This window comes from Symphalangus syndactylus, chromosome 13 (assembly GCF_028878055.3).
Source record: "Symphalangus syndactylus isolate Jambi chromosome 13, NHGRI_mSymSyn1-v2.1_pri, whole genome shotgun sequence".
NCBI classification, from domain to species: Eukaryota; Metazoa; Chordata; class Mammalia; order Primates; family Hylobatidae; genus Symphalangus; species Symphalangus syndactylus.
Genome location: NC_072435.2, coordinates 119,585,940 through 119,606,279, shown reverse-complemented (window position 1 = coordinate 119,606,279; position 20,340 = coordinate 119,585,940). Strand labels below are relative to the sequence as shown.

At 45.2% G+C, this 20,340-nt stretch overlaps 1 protein-coding gene across 8 annotated transcripts in view; it reads right to left on the bottom strand.

Moving 5' to 3' along the window:
- Positions 1–20,340, bottom strand: part of DNAH10 (dynein axonemal heavy chain 10) — a 172,308-nt gene that overhangs the window by 126,065 nt on the left and 25,903 nt on the right. For 4 of the 8 annotated variants that reach the window (XM_055237938.1, XM_063614577.1, XM_063614581.1 and 1 more), the window contains exons 10-19: positions 19,738–19,936; positions 17,439–17,633; positions 14,982–15,152; positions 12,270–12,446; positions 9,742–9,867; positions 8,725–8,897; positions 7,638–7,789; positions 5,249–5,413; positions 4,039–4,246; positions 23–179 (exon numbers count right to left, since the gene is read on the bottom strand). In XM_055237938.1, coding sequence (XP_055093913.1) covers positions 23–179; positions 4,039–4,246; positions 5,249–5,413; positions 7,638–7,789; positions 8,725–8,897; positions 9,742–9,867; positions 12,270–12,446; positions 14,982–15,152; positions 17,439–17,633; positions 19,738–19,936 — 1,723 coding nt within the window. Of the gene's footprint in view, positions 1–22; positions 180–4,038; positions 4,247–5,248; positions 5,414–7,637; positions 7,790–8,724; positions 8,898–9,741; positions 9,868–11,215; positions 11,279–12,269; positions 12,447–14,981; positions 15,153–17,438; positions 17,634–19,737; positions 19,937–20,340 lie in introns of those variants that run through there. The other 4 variants (XM_063614578.1, XM_055237939.1, XM_063614579.1 and 1 more) reach the window with 4 other exon arrangements.

Here is a 20,340-nt window from a genome sequence, read left to right as displayed (position 1 = left end):
ATGCAGGCACCTCCGCTCTTACCTTGGTGATCTCCACGCAATTCCGGACACAATGGAAGCACATCTTGTCGATCTCATTTGTGTTGGGATGAAGGATGATCTCAGGCGCCGTCAGAATGGTTTCAGTGTAGAACAGAGGGACATTTCCAAGGATCAAAGAATTAAAAGACTGCAAGTTCCTAAGAGGGGTTGATGAGAAAGACTCAGAGAGTATTTCACTAGAGTGAAATACACCAAGCAATTGATGGAAACCATCAGGGCCACAGAAATCACAGGCACAGGCAATGGCATACTGCAAGGCTGTCCTAGAGAGGCTGGAGTGAGTCTTATTTAAAATACTCTTTTTTTGTACTAAATTTATACAAATAGTTCATTTCCACTTTTGGAAAACTGAAGACCTTTTGGTTGGAAAATAGTTAAATAATAATGACTTCCAAAAGCTGCTCAACTCTGGTAAGGAAAAAGGAGCACTCACATCCCCACCCAGCCTGCCCCACCGGCTCCATACTTTCCAGGACCAAAGTAGATGTGACACCCAGGGATGAAACTTCATCAGCCTCCAGGCCAGTCTCCCTGCTTCCCCTCCCCCTGCCCACTCCCATCCAGTAATTCACATGGCAGCCAGAGACACTATTTTAAAACATCTAGCGGGGCACAGTGGCTCACATCTGTAATCCCAGCACTTTGGGAGGCTGAGGTGGGAGGATCATTTGAGCCCAGGAGTTTGAGACCAGCCTAGGCAACACAGCAAGACTCTGTCTCTAAAATAAAAATAAATTAGCTGGGCATAGTGGCACATGCCTGTGGTCCCAGCTACTCAGGAGGCTGAGGTGGGAGGATTGCTTGAGACAGGGAGGTCAAGGCTGCAGTGAGCCGCGAACATGCCACTGCACTCCAGCCTTGGTGACAGAGTAAGACCCTGTCTCAAAAAACAAAACAAAACAAAAATATCTAACTCCTCCCTCTCCCTCCTCCCTTCTGTTTCCCTCTCCCTCTCACTCCACCTCCCTCTCTCACCCTCTCCCTCACTCCTTCTCCTTTTCCCTCCCCTTCTCTCTTCTCTCTCCTCTCTCTCCACCTCTCTCTCCCTCTTCTTCTGTTCCTCTCTCCCCCTCTCCCTCTCACCCCACCTCCCTCTCTCACCCTCTCCCTCCCTCCTTCTCCTTTTCCCTCCCCTTCTCTCTCTCCCCTTTCTCTCTCCCTCTTCCTGTTTCTCTCTCCCTCTCCAGGTTTCTCCCTTCCTCTCTCCCACTCCCCCCTTCCTTATCTCTCTCTCTCTCTCCCTCTCCCTTTCTCTCTACCTCTCTCTCTCAATCCCTCTCCCTGTTTCTCTCTCCCTCCCTCTCCTCCTCTTTCTCCAGCTGAAAACACTCCAGCAGCCTCCCATGGCTGTCCAGATAAAATGCAAGCTCCCTGCTGTGGCTTTCCAGGCTCTCTGTGACCTGATCCACCCCTACCAGCCTCTCCAGCTTCATCCCCTCATTCAATCTCATCTTTCCTTCTTTCTGTTTCTTCCACTGACCAAAGGCTCACCTGTGGGTCTTCACCGCAGTTTTTGGCTTCCCCAGAAAGCTCTTCCCCCTTTCAGCTCACTCCTCATCTTCAGGTCTCTACTAAAATGTGACATTTCCGTGGCCTTTCTTGACACCCAATTACAGCAGCATCTCCATTCTCTCCCCAGAACACTATGCTGCTTTATTTTTTACAGAACTCATCTCTTTTATGTCTGTTTCCCTGTGTCCTGCCTTCTCTCTGAGGTTAGAGAAACTGCAAGGATACAGGGCCTTGTCTGTGACCAGAGTCTAATCCAACAGCCAGCACAGGGCAGGCTTTACTAAACCTTGGATGGATGTTTGGATGGACGGATGGATGGATGGATGGATGGATGGATGGATGGATGGATGGACAGATGTGTGGATGGATGAGTGAATGAATAGATGGATGGATGGATGATGGATGGATGGATGAACAAATGAATGAATGAGTTAATAAATGGATCAAAAGAAAACATAGCAGGGCCGGGCGCGGTGGCTCACGCCTGTAATTCCAGCACTTTGGGAGCCGAGGCAGGCGGATCACGAGGTCAAGAGATCGAGACCATCCTGGCTAACACAGTGGAACTCCGTCTCTACTAAAAATACAAAAGAATTAGCTGGGCGTGGTGGTGAGTGCCTGTAGTCCCAGCCACTCAGGAGGCTGAGGCAGGAGAATGGTGTGAACCCAGGAGGCGGAGGTTGCAGTGAGCCCAGATTGCGCCACTGCACTCCAGCCTGGGCAACAGAGCAAGACTCCGTCTCAAAAAAAAAAAAAAAATAGCATATTAGTAAGGGAAACACTATAGGAGGTAACTCCATGTAAGGGACTGCTTTAGGAATCTAAGTTAAAAGCAGTAACAGGGAATAAATGAAATACATAGAATACAGAGTTATTTAAAGGATCAACTTAGAGAAGTTTGCCAAACTGGGTCCAGAAAACAAGAAGACCATAGGTTTTTGTTTTATTTTTCAGTGTATTATTCCAAAAGAGATTTTTAGCAGATACTTTAGCTGTGGTAAGAGATCCTAAAATCAAAGTGAGGTAAAATAAAAAAGGAAGAAGACACTAATCAGACACCATTTCAGGAAATGATACTGGAGTCGGACTGCCCAGGTTCAAATCCCAGCCCTTTCTCTTACTGGCTGTGTGGTCCCAGGCAAGTCACTTAACCTGCTAAGATTCTGTATCCTCCTCTGTAAAACAGGGATGAGAATTGGAAAGAGTCCAGCACAGAATATGGTGCAAGGTGAGCTTTCCTATGTGCTCGGATGAGACTAAAATGCGAATCATAGATACCTACACACTTGCTGCATTTAGGCCACAAATTTGGTTCTAAGCTTCCTAGCAGCCAACATGAAAGGGAAAGCTATGAAGTCAACAATTCACAGAGTCCGTATCGCTTAAAAACTGGACAAGAAAATGAAAGCAAAAAGTGAAAAAGAAAAATGTCAGGTGGGGTGGCCCGGCGCACTGGCTCACGCCTGTAATCCCAGCACTTTGGGAGGACAAGGCGGGCGGATCACAAGGTAGGAGATCGAGACCATCCTGGCTAACACGGTGAAACCCCGTCTCTCCTAAAAATACAAAAAATTAGCCGGGCGTAGTGGCGGGCGCCTATAGTCCCAGCTACTTGGGAAGCTGAGGCAGGAGAATGGTGTGAACCCGGGAGGCGGAGCTTGCAGTGAGCCGAGATCATGCCACTGCACTCCAGCCTGGGCAACCGAAAGAGCTAGACCCTGTCTCAAAAAAAAAAAAAAAAAAAAAAAGAAAGAAAGAAAAGAAAAATGTGAGGCTGGGGTCAAAGAAAGAACTAGAGTCATTTCTTCTGGAGTTCCCTTCATAAGGAAGACATTGCGTGATAAAATGAACACTGGTCTTGACAATATAGACATGACGGTAACAGTGATGGATTTCACAGGCTGGTTTCCTAGAATGATCCTAAACTGTCAGCCTCACAGCCCAGAACAGTCTGTGGGCCACCAACGTGAATGGGCCCAGGCACTCAGCTTCCAGCTGATCTGGATGAGCTGCTGAGGGTGAGGCCCAGGAGGGACGGGACAGAGTCTGGCGTGTCAGAGGCTGGCACATGCAACAGGCATTCAACACACACAGACCGCGCTAACTAGGGGTTGACTTGAAATCAGCGAGGAATGGGCCGTGTGTCCTTCACGTCTGTCACTCTCAACATGAACAAGGGAGTCCTCTGGGATTCTGGTCAATATTGAGTGACAGCGATTCTCTGTTGCCAGGTGAACACAGGCTCACGATGGCTTTCAGACAGTTGAAGTGGGGAGAGGGATCCTTTCTCTTTTGGAATGTTGAGGGGCCTAACGAGATCATGAAGGTCATGCCTCCATTCTGTGAGTGACCTTCTGTCAGAAAGCTGTCTGACCATCCAACTGATTTTCATTCTCTACCTTGCCACCCCCTCTAACTGTCCATGTTTGTCAACTGTTTTAATCTACACACACCATTTTAAAACATGCAACAAGATGAACTTACTTCAGGATGAGCTTTGTCAGGACCTCATAAATTTTCTTTTCCCAGTATTTGTAGTAGGAGGCCAGCTTGGGGGCCTTGCCTGTGTTGGTGTGGACGACCAGGCCCTCAACTTTGGTCAGCAGTGGTCCAATGGCAAGATACCACCGGACCATGTGGTCCACGTCTCTGGCCCTTTCTCGCTCAATGTGTTCAAAAAATTCCTTCACGCCTGGAGAGAAAGATGTCTGTTAGAGCTGTCCACGAATACAGGGAAGGACAGCACTCAAAAGGCAATCCAAACATCAGCTGTGTGTCTTAAAAAAACCAAAACCAGCCTCCAACCTCAGCCCAAAGCAGAGCATAAGTCAATATTGGAACACACGCTAAGCAACAAATAAATGACAACCAGTTACGCACATCCAGTGGCTTTTATACCTTTGGGCAATCTTGTTCTTTAATTCTTCGTTGACATATCTTGAATTCCTTGTTGACTAGTCTAAGACCACTTAAAGTATCTTTTTTTTTTTTTTTGAGACGGAGTCTAGCTCTGTGGCCCAGGCTGGAGTGCAGTGGTGCGATCTCGGCTCTCTGCCAGCTCTGCCTCCCGCGTTCATGCCATTCTCCTGCCTCAGCCTCCTGAGTAGCTGGGACTACAGGCGCCCGCCACCACGCCCGGCTAATTTTTTGTATTTTTAGTAGAGACGGGGTTTCTCCATGTTAGCCAGGATGGTCTCGATCTCCTGACCTCGTGATCCACCCGCCTCGGCCTCCCAAAATGCTGGGATTACAGGCGTGAGCCACCATGCCCCGCCTAAAGTATCTTTCTTTAACAAGTAAATGTGAGCCCATAAAAAAATACAACTAGCGTTACTGTTACAGAGTTATCAACAAAGTACCACAGGCTTTCACAGATGAGGTGGGAGGATCACTTGAGGCCAGGAGTCCAAGACCAGCCTGGGCAACATAGTGAGCCCATGTCTCAGAAAAAAACCAAACAAAAACAAATAAACATGAATTTGTTAAACCAAGCAATATATAAAACATGACAAAAAGCAATAGCTACCCGTGATTCTTTCAAGTAAATGACTGAGAGCATTAGAAATGGTTTTATGCCATTCAGGGAATATACAAATATATATGTATATTTATAGATACATATATACACATGTATGTATATACAATATATTTTCTCATTAAGTCCATAACTGGAGAACCCAGAAGTCAGATCTACCTGGGAGTTCTTTCTCACTTTTAGCGGCTGGATATTTAAAGAGATTTATGGCCTCTATTAATGTCAGCCTGGAAGAAATGTCATCTGTATTCTTATGAATCTGGTGCACGAGAGACTCAAATTTCCCAATGGCCTGTTTGCAACAAGTTATATAGTCACCAATACCTTTGAAGAAAGAAAGAAAGACATTTGGCTTTCAACTCTCTTTCCATATTCCTCCCCCCTGCCCAACGTCTGTGATGTTAATATTGGCATCCCTTTGCAGGAAAGACCCTGCTCATTCCAACCCCTTGGGTCTTTGGGGTAGCAAAGATCCACTTTGAACCCTAAGGGACTGGGACAAGGAGTCCTGAGCCCAGAATCAACCAAGCAATGCATCTCTTCTATTCAAATGTTAGCACGGTCCTGGCTGGAGCACCATGGGGAGAAAGGGACTATCAAGCCCAGCTGTCTCCTCATTGCTGGAGCTCTCTGAACCCTCCACTCCGCACCACCTGCCCGCAGCCTCCTCTTGCCTGGAGCTTAGATGAACAGCAAGAACATGAACAGTAAACTCGGGCTAAGTACTTATGATCGGTCTCACTTTATAAAAATAAAAACCCCAAAACGGATCACAGACTATACTGTGAAACATGATACTATAACATTTTTAGAAACAAAACACACAGGAGAGAAAAAAACTTATGATTCTTCAACTTGACAGCAAAAGTAGAACCCATTAAAGGAAAAATTGATACAGTGGACTTCGTTGAAATTTACAGTTTTTGCTCTACTAGAGGCCCTCCTACAAGAAAGAAAAGACAAGTGACAGAATGGGAGAAAATAGCTGCAAACCACACGTCCAATAAAGGACGAGTATCTAGAGTATACCAAGGATGCTCAAAACTCAACAGTAAAGAAAACAAACAATCTAATTAGAAAACAGGCAAAAGACAGAAAAAGACGTGTTGCTGAAGAGGCCATACACATGACATATTTGTGCTTATTAGCACATGAAAAGATGCTGAACACCATTAGCCATTACAGAAGTCAAATCAGAACCATATCATTACACAGCTATCAGACGGCCAAAATTTAAAAAAAAAAAAAAAAAAGTGACAGCAAAACTGGCCAGGATGCAGAGAAACCGAGTCACTCATATATTGATGATGGAAATGTAAAATGGCACAGCCACCCTGTAAGACAGCATGACAGTAAAACAAAAACAAAAACAAAAAAAGGCCACACGTGGTGGCTCATGCCTGTAATCCCAGCACTTTGAAAGGCCAAGGCAGATGGATCACTTGAGGCCAGGAGTTCAAGACCAACCTGGCCAACATGGCAAAACCCTGTCTTCACTAAAAATACAAAAGTGAGCCAGGAGTGGTGGCAGATGCCTATAATCCCAGCTACTTGGGAGGCTGAGGCAGGAGAATTGCTTGAACCCAGGAGGTGGAGGTTGCAGTGAGCCGAGATTGCACCACTGCACTCCAGCCTGGGCGACAAGAGGGAAACTCCATCTCAAAACAACAATAACAACAACCTTAAACTAAACACGCAACTACTGTGCAACTCAGCAACTGCACTCCTGGGCATTTATCCCAGAAAAAGTGAAGACTCATGTTCACACAAAACCCTGTATACAAATGTTTATAGCAGTTTATTCATAAGAGCCAAAACCGGAAACAACCTAGTTGTCCTTCAAGAGGTGAAAGGCTGAACAAACCATGGTACACTGATACCGTGGTGTATTCTTCGAAAATCCACAGACTGCTGACACATACAACAAGGGCAGATCTTTGAAGACTTAGGCTGAGCAAGAAAAGCCAACTCAAAAAAGGGCTATGTGTTATCTCATTTACATAACACTCTAAAATGACAACATTACAGAAATTGAATAAAGATTCATGGTTGCCAGAGATTAAGGAGAGGGCAAGGATGGGAGGGAAGTGGCCTTGACAGTACTCGCTGTGGTGTGAAAATGCTCTCTATCTCAACTGTATCAATGTCAATGTCTTGGTTGTGATCTTCTAGTTTTGCAAGAAGTTACTACTTAGGGAAAATGACTAAAGGGTACAAAGGCTCCCTCTGTCGTAATTCTTAACAAGTGCATGTGAATCTATAATTACCTCCAAATTACATTTTTAATTAAAAAAAAAAAGTAAAGTTGACCTTCTTTTTGGAGAAATGTGCTTTGGGTCTGCAGAATGTGAAAATGTCACCCCTCTTATCTTCATCCCAACGACAGCCTGGAGATCAGTTCTAAGTTCCACAACGCGTATTTCTTAACCCTCAAAAATTGTTAATTGTGTCTATAAACATATGAAAATGGTAATTCAAATAAAACAACCTAAAAGAATTACTTTGCATCCTCAAGTCTAAAAGGCAATCAATAGATGAATGACGTTACCTAGTGAGTTCCAGTTCAACCTCTTATATCCCGACCTAAACACTCGGAGCAGTTCCTGGGAATGATCATTGAGAAGCACAGACTCCGCCTCATTTAACGTTCCTATGAGCATGTGATAATGATCCAACATGCGCTGTATCCCCTCTGTGTACCTGCACATGACAGAAACATCATAAACCTGAGGAGAGCACCTTTAAGCTCATCAAAAGCTTTTGCGGTCAAGAGATTACAAAAGACCGTGGTCTCAGTCAAGACCAACCTTGATCGAGAGATTTGCAGAAATTTAAAACATCACTCTTCTCATTAACTTTCTTTTTTGGAAAATATTGGTTACTTCTCATTAAAGATGTTATTTATATTACATGAAATAGGTTTACTATTGTTGATCCCTATTTTAAACTTTTCTTTTTTTTTTTTTTGGTTTTTTTTTTTGGTTTATTTTGCGATGGAGTCTCGCTCTGTCGCCTAGGCTAGAGAGCAGTGGCGCGATCTCGGCTCACTGCAACCTCTGCCTGCCAGGTTCAGGCAATTCTCCTGCCTCAGCCTCCCAAGTAGCTGAGACTACAGGGATGAGCCACCATGCCCAGCTAATTTTTGTATTTTTAGTAGAGATGGGGTTTCACCATGCTGGCCAGGCTGGTCTTGAGCTCCTGACCTCATGATCCGCCTGCCTCAGCCTCCCAAAGTGCTGGGATTACAGACATGAGCCACCACGCCCAACCCCATATTTTAAACTTTTCTTAACTTCAATTTTTTTCTTTTTCTTTTTTTTTTCTTCTTCTTCTTTTTTTTTTGGATACAGGGTCTCACTCTGTCTCCCAGGCTGGAGACAGAGCAATCATGGTTCACTGCAGCCTCAATCTCCCAGGTTCAAGGATCCTCCCACCTAAGCCTCCCAAGTAGCCGGGACTACAGGTAGCCCCACAAAGCCCAGGCCTTAGCTTCAATTTCTAATGTGGTAAGAATTCATAATTATAAAATCCACAAAAATGAAAGCTTTTGGAGGGGTCCTCAATAATTTTTAAGAATGTAAAGGGGTCCCAAGAACAAAAAGCTTACTGCTAATTTAAAAGAAGAATTTTTTTACCTAAGGAATTTGTCTTCCTGGAGAGCAATGTTTCTTGCTAATTCAGGGACAGTGAACCCCAGCTGCTCTAAGTACTTTGTTTCATTCATAATCTCTCTGAGAGCAGGTGAAAAGTTAATTGCAAAAACAGCTCCCCTTTCTAAAGTCGAAGGCTCCTCCATGGCGATGGAAGACTGTGGAAGAGACACTCCATCAGCGCAGCCAGGGCAGTCCAAGAGACAGCTGGATCAGCACAACCCACACCAAAAGTGAACATGGAAAAGATCAACACTGGGCCCTTCACCAGACAGGGGTGCTGGCTGGAACTGGCTAGAATATGCATTTTGTTTGGTGAACAGAGATTTTAAACAATCAATTCAGTTGCCGGCATTTGAAAATGGAGCAATTTCACCTAAAAATCCCTTCTGCCTTCCCTTGAAACACTGGAAAATCTGACATGGAGTAGTTGCACCTTTGGTTGGATCTGAGCCCACCTGTTCCCTAGGGGTCCCACCTGGCCCTCTCCACTTGCTTTGGTCCCTACGTCAGGATTTCAGGAACCAAAGACCTAAAACTGCCAGGCTGCATCTTTCCTCCCTAACGGCAGGTGTTCATTTATCGAGCATTCACCAAGTGCCGGGCCCAGAGCTGAAGAAGAGGATGAATCAGGTGGAATGGCATTTTTCTGCAGGTTAAAGATGGCCAGTTGTCAGCTCTGTTTCATACATGGTTCAACCAACCCTTTGCTTGTCTACGTCATCTGATTCATAAAACGCATTTCATAAATTGGGAAACGGAGGCTCGGTGTTCAGCCACCTGCCCAAGAAGTCAGTAGGGCTGCCCGTTTCCAGCCCGCATCCTAACCATGGCATCGTGCCATTTCCACTCTTTCCTTTCTCCTCCTCCCCTAGCCCTTCCTTGTCTTTGATTCTGGAAACTGACCCAACTTCATGAATGACAACAAATCAAGCCTTGAGAAAATGTGGCAGACGCCATCGTCTCACACAGCAATCGGGAATGAGGGCGTGGGCAGCGCACCTTGGTCAAAAGGCTCTTCTTCATGAGGGCTGGCAGCACCTGCTCCGTCACCTCCATCCACTGCTCATACTTTCTGTCTTCATACTCCTTCATTGTCTTACCCACTTCCAAATATTTTTGTTTGACCTATCAAATAATTCAAGAAACCGTCATTTTGTCCTTGAAAATAACATTTTTCATCTTGCTCTACACAGATAATTTATACAAATTATAAACATAATATATAAATTATTATAAACATTAACTTTTATATACTTTTTTTCTGGAGACGGAGTCTCACTCTGTCGCCCAGGCTGGAGTGCAGTAGCACGATCTCAGCTCACTACATCCTTCGCCTCCCGGGCTCAAGCAATTCTCCTGCCTCAGCCTCCCGAGTAACTAGGATTACAGGCACATGCCACCACACCCAGCTAATTTTTGTATTTTAGTAGAGACAGGGTTTCACCATGTTGGCCAGGCTGGTCTCCAACTCCTGACCTCAGGTGATCTGCCCACCCCGGCCTTTCAAACTGCTGGGATTACAGGTGTGAGCCACTGCACCTGGTCATTTTTATATAATTATATATAAACATGTTTTCATATCTTCCTACATAATTTTGTTACATAAATTATAAATATAAATAAAAAATGTTAATATAATAATAAATAATATATAGTTATATATTAAATAATATAATATAAAATATTATTATATATAAACACATCTTGAAAAAGGAAGTCGATAGATTTTCCCAAAGCTTGGAGAGTTGGTCTGCATTGGTGATACAGCACGGATCTGCGTCCTCCCAAAACTCATACTGCATTGTAATCCCCAGTGCTGGAGGTGGGGCCTGCTGGGAAGCAATTGGACCATGAAGGTGGAATTCTCGTGAATGGTTTGCACCACCCCTCTTGGGACTGTCCTGGTGATACTGAGTGAGTTCTCGGGAGATCTGCTCAGGTGAAAGTGGGCAGCACCTGCCCCTTTACTCTCTCTTGCTGCTGCTCCCACTGTGTGAGGTACCCGCCCCCACTTTGCCTTCCACCATGATTGGGAGTTTCCTGGCACCTCCCAGGAAGGCTACACTTCCTGTACAGCCTGCAGAACTGTGAGGCAATTAAACCTCTTTTCTTATAAATTACCCAGTTTCTTTATAGCAAAATGGACTAATATAGTTGATATAACTTGAAATCTAGGTTGACTGGCAGCCTTCTGCAAACTACAGTCCATGAACTGCCTTGGTCTATGCCCATGAACTAAGAACAACTTTTACACGAAGAGAAGGAAATAATTTAGATGATTAAGAGGAAATCAAAGGAACAATAATGCTTTGTAACTCAAGAAAAAGATATGAAATCCAAATTCAGCATCCATAAATAAAGTTTTATTGGACAGCCATGCCTGTTCAAAACGTATTATCTGGGGGATACTTTATTGCAATAACGACAGGTTGAGTCATTGCAGAGAAATTGTCCAAACCCCTAAAATACTTACCATCTGGATCTTCAAAGAAATGGCTTACCAGCCTCTGCTATATAACATATAAAAATCCATGGGTCGGGGGTGAGATCATATCGAAAAGATGGTAGGCATCCTCCAAAGAAGCTGAAAATTCAGTACAGGAAGAAGCCCACATGACCACAATCCGGAAGATGTCCTGTGTATTAAGATGCCAAAGAGAAAGAACACAGGCCAGGCACGGTGGCTCACGCCTGTAAGCCCAACACTTTGGGAGGCTCAGGTGGGTAGATTGCTTGAGCTCAGGAGTTTAAGACCAGCCTGGGCAGGCAACATGGTGCAACCTCATCTCTACAAAAAATACAAAAATGGGCCAGGCATAGGTGGCCCACACCTGTAGGCCCAGCTACTCAGGAGGCTGAGGCAGGAGGATCACTTAAACCCAGAAGGTCAAGGCTGCAGTGAGCTGCGATCGTGTCACTGCAGTCTAGCCTGGGCAACACAGCAAGACTTTGTCTTAAAAAAAAAAAAAGAAAAGAAAAAGAAGGAACACAAAAGGTAGTTTACTATGAGCATGAATGCAAAGACAACAGAAAGACCCTCTAACTTATAGGCATGGGTCTGAAATTGAGCTGCTTCTCAAATGGGCCACTCTACATAGCGTGCTGCATGGCAGCAGCAGCCTGATCTAATGCTTCTCCTGGATGGGATCGGGGAGGGCAGCCAGTCTAGGATTAAAACATCAAATACAGGGCCGGGTGCTGTGGCTTATGCCTGTAATCCCAGCACTTCGGGAGGCCAAGGTGAGCAGATCACGAGGTCAGGAGATCCAGACCATCCTGGCTAACACGGTAAAACCCCATCTCTACTAAAAATACAAAAAAAATAGCCAGACGTGGGGGCACATGCCTGTAGTCCCAGCTACTCGGGAGGCTGAGGCAAGAGAATCGCTTGAATCTGGGAGGTGGAGGTTGCAGTGAGCCAAGATTGCGCCACTGCACTCCAGCCTGGGCGACAGAGCGAGACTCCATGTCAAAAAAAAAAAAGAAATCAAATACAAAAGGCGCCAATTCTAGCAAGAGCAACATACCTCCTGTCCTCGATCACTGTCCAGTATCTCCTGTACCTCTTGAAATCGGAGGATGGTGTGCTTAATCCGAAAGAACAGAGATCGTTCCCAGTATATTGCACCTGCTACCGGAGGGTGATTCTTATATAGTGGCGGATTTTCAAGGTTCTGGACAAAGATTTTATTAATGATGTCAATCTGAAAAGCAATCAAACAGCTTCTGTAAGTGATAAACATCACCAGGTTAGCCAAGAAAGATGAGATTTGAATCTTTAAGGAAACCAAAAGTGGAATGTCAAAAAATACTCTAAGATGCAGAATAGTGTTTTCACTGTTTACTTATTATTTACTACTTTTCTTATGCTCTGTAGTAATCTTTTTTGTTGTCGTTGAGACAGAGTCTCGCTCTGTTGCCCAGGCTGGAGTGCAGTGGTGTGATCTCGGCTCACTGCAACCTCTGCCTCCCAGGCTCAAGTGATTCTCTTGCCTCAGCCTCCCAAGTAGCTGGGATTACAGGCGCCCACCACCATGCCCGGCTAATTTTTGTATTTTTAGTAGAGATGGTGTTTCCCCATGTTGTCCAGGCAGGTATCAAACTCCTGACCTCAGGTGATCTGCCCACCTCAGGGTCCCAAAGTGCTGGGAGTACAGGCATGAGCCACCGAGCCCGGCTGTAGTAATCTTTTCTTTAACATTCTTTAACATATGCAATGCTCCAAATTGCCTTACAATTACAGAGCATGCACACTGTGTATATTGGTTTGATCCAATTATTAGAAATCCAGAAATCTGTTCTAGACATGACCACAGTAGCAGACCTTTGGTTTTTTTTTATTTTAATTTTTAGTCTTTGCGGGTAAAGTATATATATTCATGGGCTATAGGGCATGTTTTGATATAAACATGCTATGCATAATAACCACATCATGGAGAATGGGGTATCCATCCCCTCAAGCACTTATCCTTTGTGTGATAAAAACAACCCAATTATACTCTTTTAGTTACTTTTAGATGTACAATTAAGTTATTATTGACTACAGTCACCAGACCTGTGTTTTTAAAAGAAGCATGTCTGAGCTCTCGAGGGGGTAATTAGGTGTGGCAGGCACAGTGATGGCCTCCCAAAGATGTCCACGTCCTAATCCCCAGAAGCTGAAAATATGTAATGTTACATGACAAAGCGGTATTATGGTTGCAGATGGAATTAACATTGTCAGTCAGCTGATCTTAAAATAGATAAATTATCCTGAATTTTCTGGGGAGGTCCTATGTAATCACAAGGGTCCTAAATCAGGAAGGAGGAGGCAGAAAAGGAGGCCAGAGTGATTTGAAGTGAAAGTGGCCACTGCTGGCTTCGAAGATGAAAGGGAGCCAGGAACTTCTAGAATTTGGGGAAAGCAAAGCACTGAATCATCCCTAGAGACTCCTGAAGGGAATACAGCCCTGCTGACACCTTGATTTAAACCCAGGGACACCCGTGGCAAACGTCTGACCTCCAGTAGCATAAGAGAATAAATCTGTGTTGTTCTAAGTCACTACATCTATGGTCATCAGTTCCGGCAGCATTGGGAAACTAAGACATCAGGAGACCATCTTAGGCCTTTTTTATACTACCTTATGCTCTTCTAATCATTCCACATATTCTCATTTTGTCTTCTAAATAAGATTATAAGCATTTCTTCCTTTTTTCTTTTTTCCTTTTTTGAGATGAAGTTTCGCTCTTGTCGCCCAGGCTGGAGTGCAGTGGCGCAATCTCAGCTCACTGCAACCTCCCCTTTTCGGGTTCAAGCAACTCTCCTGCCTCAGCCTCCTGAGTAGCTGGGATTACAGGCACCACCACCACGCCTGGCTAATTTTTGCATTTTTAGTAGAGAGGGGGTTTCACCATGTTGGCAAAGCTGGTCTCGAACTCCTGACCTCAGGTGATCCACCTGCCTCGGCCTCCTCGAGTGCTCAGATTACAGGCATGAGCCACTGCGCCTGGCCAGCATTTTTTTTTTTTTAGACAGGGTTTCACTCTGTTGCCCAGTCTGGAGTACAGTGGCCTGATCATGGCTCACTGCAGCCTTGACCTCCCTTGGCCCAGGTGATCCTCCCACCTCTGCCTCCAAAGTAGCTGAGACTATAGGTGTGCGCCACCACACCAGGATAATTTTTGTATTTTTTTGTAGAGATGGAGTTTTGCTGTGTTGCCCAGGCTGGTCTCAAACTCCTGAACTCAAGCAATCCGCTGGCCTCGGCCTCCCAAAGTGCTAGGATTACAGGCATGAGTCACTGTGCCCAGCAGATTATAAGCATTTTTTGGTCTATTTCCCCAACTAGATACTGACTTCTTTAAAGTCAGAATCTGCATTTTGTTCATCTATCTCTGTGCCTAACACCATACTTGAGATATGTGAGTACCAGATAAACTGTTCTGAGTTCATTATAAATACATATATGATCCTTGGACATGGTTAACTATGATTACTATTATTACCATGAGTATTACTACCCCACACAGGGCCCACCACAATGTGAATAAATCATAATATACTTAATTCTTATTGAATTTCTCCACTAAATAAACAAATCCATTTTGTTTGGGTTACGTGTATTATGTAACATGCTAATTTAGGAAAATTCTAGTTTATCTGAATTCAGATGGGGAAGACAGACAATAGTGGGATTCAATTATTCACATTTTGCCAAGTGTATTTTTAATGCTATGGCAGCTATCGACTTTTCAATTACCTCTTTACAGTACTGTGCAAGAATATCATTAAATTTCATCATCATTTGTCGATTAATAGCTTCCCGTGAACGAATGTGCTTAAATTTTAAAAGCATGTCAAATGCTGCTTCAGCAGATCGAAGCGTCTTAAAAGATTCATCAATAAAATGTTTTGCTTCTTTCTCAATAACCTGCAAAAAAAAACAAGAAAACAACCCTCATACCCCTGTAATTATCCTGCCAAAATAAAGCGGCAAGAAATGAGAAAAAAAAAAAATCAGTGGCTTGGGATGGATTTCTATGGCACATTAATGGAAGCTGGTATCCAATTTAAAGTGCCAGATTGGATATGTTGATTTCCTGATCTTGCTCCCCAACCAGTTCAAAGGTAAAGGAATTTTTTAAAGTATTAACTCATATAAACAAAAAATATGGGAGAGGACACAACAACAGAGGAGATAGCTCAGGAATTTTTAGTAAGAAAGTAACTAAGGCAGGGCAGGGCGCAGTGGCTCATGCCTTCAATCCCAGCACCTTGGGAGGCCGAGGCGGGTGGATCACGAGGTCAGGAGATCGAGACCATCCTGGCTAACAGGGTGAAACCCTGTCTCTACTAAAAATGCAAAAATTACAAAAAAAATCTAAAATTGTGGAAAATGACAGCAAGAATGAGGAAGGAGTTAAGCATGGAGCTGCTTTTTCTTATCATGAATCCTTTAGTATCACTTGATTAAGTGACTTTGATGAAAAGTTCAATTTATTTGGGAAGCTGAGGTGGGAGGATCACTTGAGGCCAGGAGTTCAAGACCAACCTGGGCAACATAGTGAGACCTCATCTCTATTTTAAAATTTTAAAAATTAGCCAGACACACGCTTGTGGTCCCAACTACTTGGTAGGCTGAGGTGGAAGGATCACTTGAGCCCAGGAGGTTGGGGCTGCAGTGAGCCAGGATCACATCACTGCACTCTAGCCTGAACAACAGAGCAAGACCCTGCCTCTAAAAAATAAAAAACAATAAAAGAAAACCAAAAAAAGGTTCAACTGAAAAAGCAAATAATGCTTAAAATAGCAGCTGATAATAAATTAGATATAGTTAACATGGCAATGTCTCTATAACCAAGTAGAACTGTCTAGGGTTGTCCATATACAAAGATGCTGTGAGGTTATAAAACAATCACGTAAGACATAAATGGGGATGCTCCTAATTATGCTTCCTGCATGAGACTGGAAAGGTGAGCGCGATGGGTCACTCTATTCATGCTGAGGGGAGTGAAATCTGATTCTCAGCAGCAGCCTCTCTCTGATGGACTCTGCCTCCCGGCAGCTCAGGCTATCACCTCCCGTATCATCTCCCCACTCTCTGTTGTTCCCCAGTCCAAAGCAGCCTATACTGTAGCCAGAAAAATCTTCCTGAAGTATAAACCTTGATTTTGTTTTTTTCACTTTTTTTTTTTTTTTTGAGACAGAGTCTTACTCTGTCCCCCGGGCTGCAGTACAGTGGTGTGATCTCGGCCAGCTCACTGCGACCTCGACCTCCCAGGTTGAAGGGATCCTCCCACCTCAGCTCCTGAGTAGCTGGGACTACAGGAAGGAGCCACCATGCCTGGCTAATTTGTTTTAAGTTTTTTGTAGAGACGGGTGTCTCACTAGGTTGCCTAGGCTGGTCTCAAACTCCTGGGTTCAAGGAGTCCTCTCTCCTCGGCCTCCCAAAGTGCTGGCATGACAGGCATGAGCCGCTACACCTGACCTATAATTCCGGCTATATCATTCCTTGGTCAACCACCTTCAATGGCGCCCTCTTGCCTACTGAAGTAAGTCTCCTTCCTCACTCCAGTCCTCTTTGTTCATCACCAATTATTCACCCAACCCACCTTTCTAGCTTGATTTCCCTCTACTACCCATATGTGTTAGGCCAAACCCCTCTGTTTGCTCTGTCTCAGAGAATTCCTGTTTTTCTCATGTCTGTCACCTTCATTCACACTGTTCCTCCTACCTGAAACCCCCTCCACTGTCTCAGCCTCCTTCCTCGCCCCATTTCCCCCATCCAAAGTTTCCCCAGTCCCAAAGGTTGTTTCCAATCGGCTCTCCATGCCCCTGCCTTCTGACAAAACACAATTTTCAAAAACTCACAGGGTGCTTTGTGATTCTCTTGCCATATCTGGTTTACTTTTAACTTCACTCCTAGATAGGTGAACTTATATTGGACAAAACAAACTTTGTAGAAATGCTACTGTGTCTAGCTCAACTTAAACTTATCCCACCTGAAGAATGGGTGTGGGGACAAAGAAGATTGAGGAATGTTCATTTTTACCTTATGCACTTCTGCATCGTTTTTGTTTTTTACAATTAATAAGCAGGTATTACTTGTGATTTAAAAAAAAAAAGACTCTAAGCATCACTACATAACCCAACAAATTTAACACAGAGAAAACATGGTGTCCACTCCCAAGATGGACTCAATGGATGTGTCACTTGCCAGAACTTCAATCTTGAATTCATCCATCACATATTTCCAGAACTGGGAGGACTTGATGCTGAAGGGGTCAAAGGTTAGGTTTTCCATGGGGGTGACTAGGCCGTCCACCCTGCATAGGACATCATCGATGCACTTGGGGTCCCCCGTCACTGCCTTTAGTTCTGGACCAAATATGTTATAAAATTCCTCCAAAACCTGTCCAATCAAATGGAACAATGAGGAGATTACATTTCGGTTTTCCTGTGAATATTAGAACTACAAATGGATAGCATATCGAGATTGACCTGGGGGCAAGAATCATGTCACACAGTAACCTCCTCCCGGACTAAGCCCTTCGGTACGATGCCCAAGGCACATAGGATAAGATCCAGGTCTGCACCTGCCTGCTCCTCCCCACATTGCAGCCACCCCCACCGTCCTCCAAGGCCATGTCCCTTTCTGCCTCAGGGCCTTTGCACTTCCAGTTGAAAGTGCTTCAGGGAGGCTGCGACGGGCAGATCACTTGAGGCCAGGAGTTCAAGACAAGCCTGGCAAACATGGCGAAACCCTGTCTCTGCTAAAAAATACAAAAATTAGCCAGGTATGGTGGTGCATGCCTGTAATCCCAGCTACTCAGGAGGCTGAAGCAGGAGAATCACTTCAACCCGGAGGGCAGAGGTTGCAGTGAGCTGAGATCGCGCCACTGCACTCCAGCCTGGGTGACAGAGCGAGACTCTGTCTCACCACACACACACACAAAGAGGTGAGATGATAACCACTGAGGTAGTTCTATGCAGCATTTCCACTGTTCTGGTAACAATGAAATACCCATGCACGCACTAGCTACGGTGATTCCACATAGAAGTTAAATTTTTTTTGTTTTTGTTCTGAGACAGATGTTCTAATGTATCTATACATAGATACCTATCTGTATAGATGGATAGAGATAGACATAGACACCTATGTATAGATATAGATAAATATAGATATCTATCTAGATACATATAGATAGATCTACCTGGATATCCAGATAGCTCTATCTATCTAGATAGATCTCTAGATGATGATATAGATATAGATATAGATATAGATATAGATATAGATATAGATATAGATATAGACATAGGTGCAATCTCGGCTCACTGCTACCTCCACCTCCCAGGTTCAAGCAATTCTCCTGCCTCAGCCTCCCAAGTGGCTGGGATTACAGGCCACCATGCCCGGCTAATTGTTGTATTTTTCATAGAGACGGGCTTTCACCATGTTGGTCAGGCTTGTCTTGAACTCCTGACCTCGTGATCCACCCACCTTGGCCTCCCAAAGTGCTGGGATTACAGGCGTGAGCCACCCCACCCGGCTGAAAAATCTTTCTATTTTTTATTCTTTTCTTTTTTTTGAAGCAAGGTCTCACTCTGTTGCCCGGGCTGGGGTACACTGGCACGACCTCAGCTCACTGCAGCCTCGACCTCCCAGGCTCAAGCCAACGTCCCACCTCAGCCTCCTGAGTAGCTGGGACTACACGTGTGCACCACCACACCTGGCTAATTTTTGTATTTTTTATAGACAGGGTCTTGCTATGTTGCCCAGGCTGGTCTCAAATTCCTGGGTTCAAGGGATCCTCCCACCCCAGCCTCACAAAGTGCCGGGATTACAGGTGTGAGCCATCATGCCTGGCCTATTTGAATTCTTTTTACAGCATTTTTTTTTCCTGCCTTTGAGCACAGGGCATCACCTCCCTCTCGTGCTGGGCACTGCCACACTGCAGCCGGACCTGCTTTGTACTCACTGTGGTTCCTCTAGCAGCAAGATATCTGAGTACCCAGCACACAGTGAGTTCTCCATAAATGTATTTAGAATGAAGGGGTGGGTGAACCTTTAGGAGACAAGGGCTGTGGCTAATTCAATCGGCCACTAGGCACTTTGTCTATCCATGGAGCTCTGGGAAGACTGAGCCTGGCTTAGGGAGAGAGTGAAGAGAGGTCTCAGACTGGCCTCTTGAGGGATTCCAATACTTAAGGGGAAGACAGAGAGGGGAGCTTTGCAAAAGACATGGAGAAGGAGTGGCCAAAGAGGTCAAAGGAAAGCCAAAAAGCAAGGAGAGGGAGGAATGTCAGGGAAAGCAACAAAAAGTCGCAAAGCTCTGGTGTACTCTGGTCCATTCTGGTCCATTCTAGTATATTCCGTATGTTCTTCCTTTGAAGGGCTTCTCCCTGCCAGGCCCTTTCTGACGCCCAGCTCCTACCTGACACGGAGGGGGCCACTGTCAAAAGCCAACTGCCTTCTTTGGGGCAAATTCCGCCGGCCTTCGCCCAGCCCCTACCTGCAGAATGTCGGAGAGGTCCTGGCAGATGGTGGCCATGTAATCCGTCCTCTGAAACAGCCGCTTCCGGTCAAACTCCCACCGAGCTTCCCTCCCGGAAGCCTCTATCTTGGCCCGGGTGTCAAAATAGGCCTTTTTCCACAGCCTGAGGGTGTTCCTGGCTTCCAAGGTTTTGTTTTGGGCACTCGCTCGATTTTCTCTGCGAAGCCAAGAGATGCCGTGATGGAAGGAGGGCGGAGCTCCAGGTCCGAGCCGCAGTCCCCCGCTGGGGAGCCAGTGTCCCGTGAAACTCTGACCCGGGCGCCCCCCTGGTTTCACGGGCCTCATCGGAAAAGGCGGAGCAGGCGAGCCGCTGCCCTGCCCCATGTGCAAGGGCGAGAGTCCCAAGCTGCAAGGTTCCGGTAGCAGCCGCCAGCCTGCGTGCAGTGTTGGGGCTACCTGGTGACCTCGCTCCCTACACCAGAAGGGGCAGGCGGCCTTGGCCCCAGGCCAGAGGTCAACAGCGGCAGCTGCAACACGGCGCAGGACAATGCCTCCATTTGGGTACCTATTTCACCTATGCAGATAGATAGAAATGGAGATCTAGCTATGCAGGTAGATACA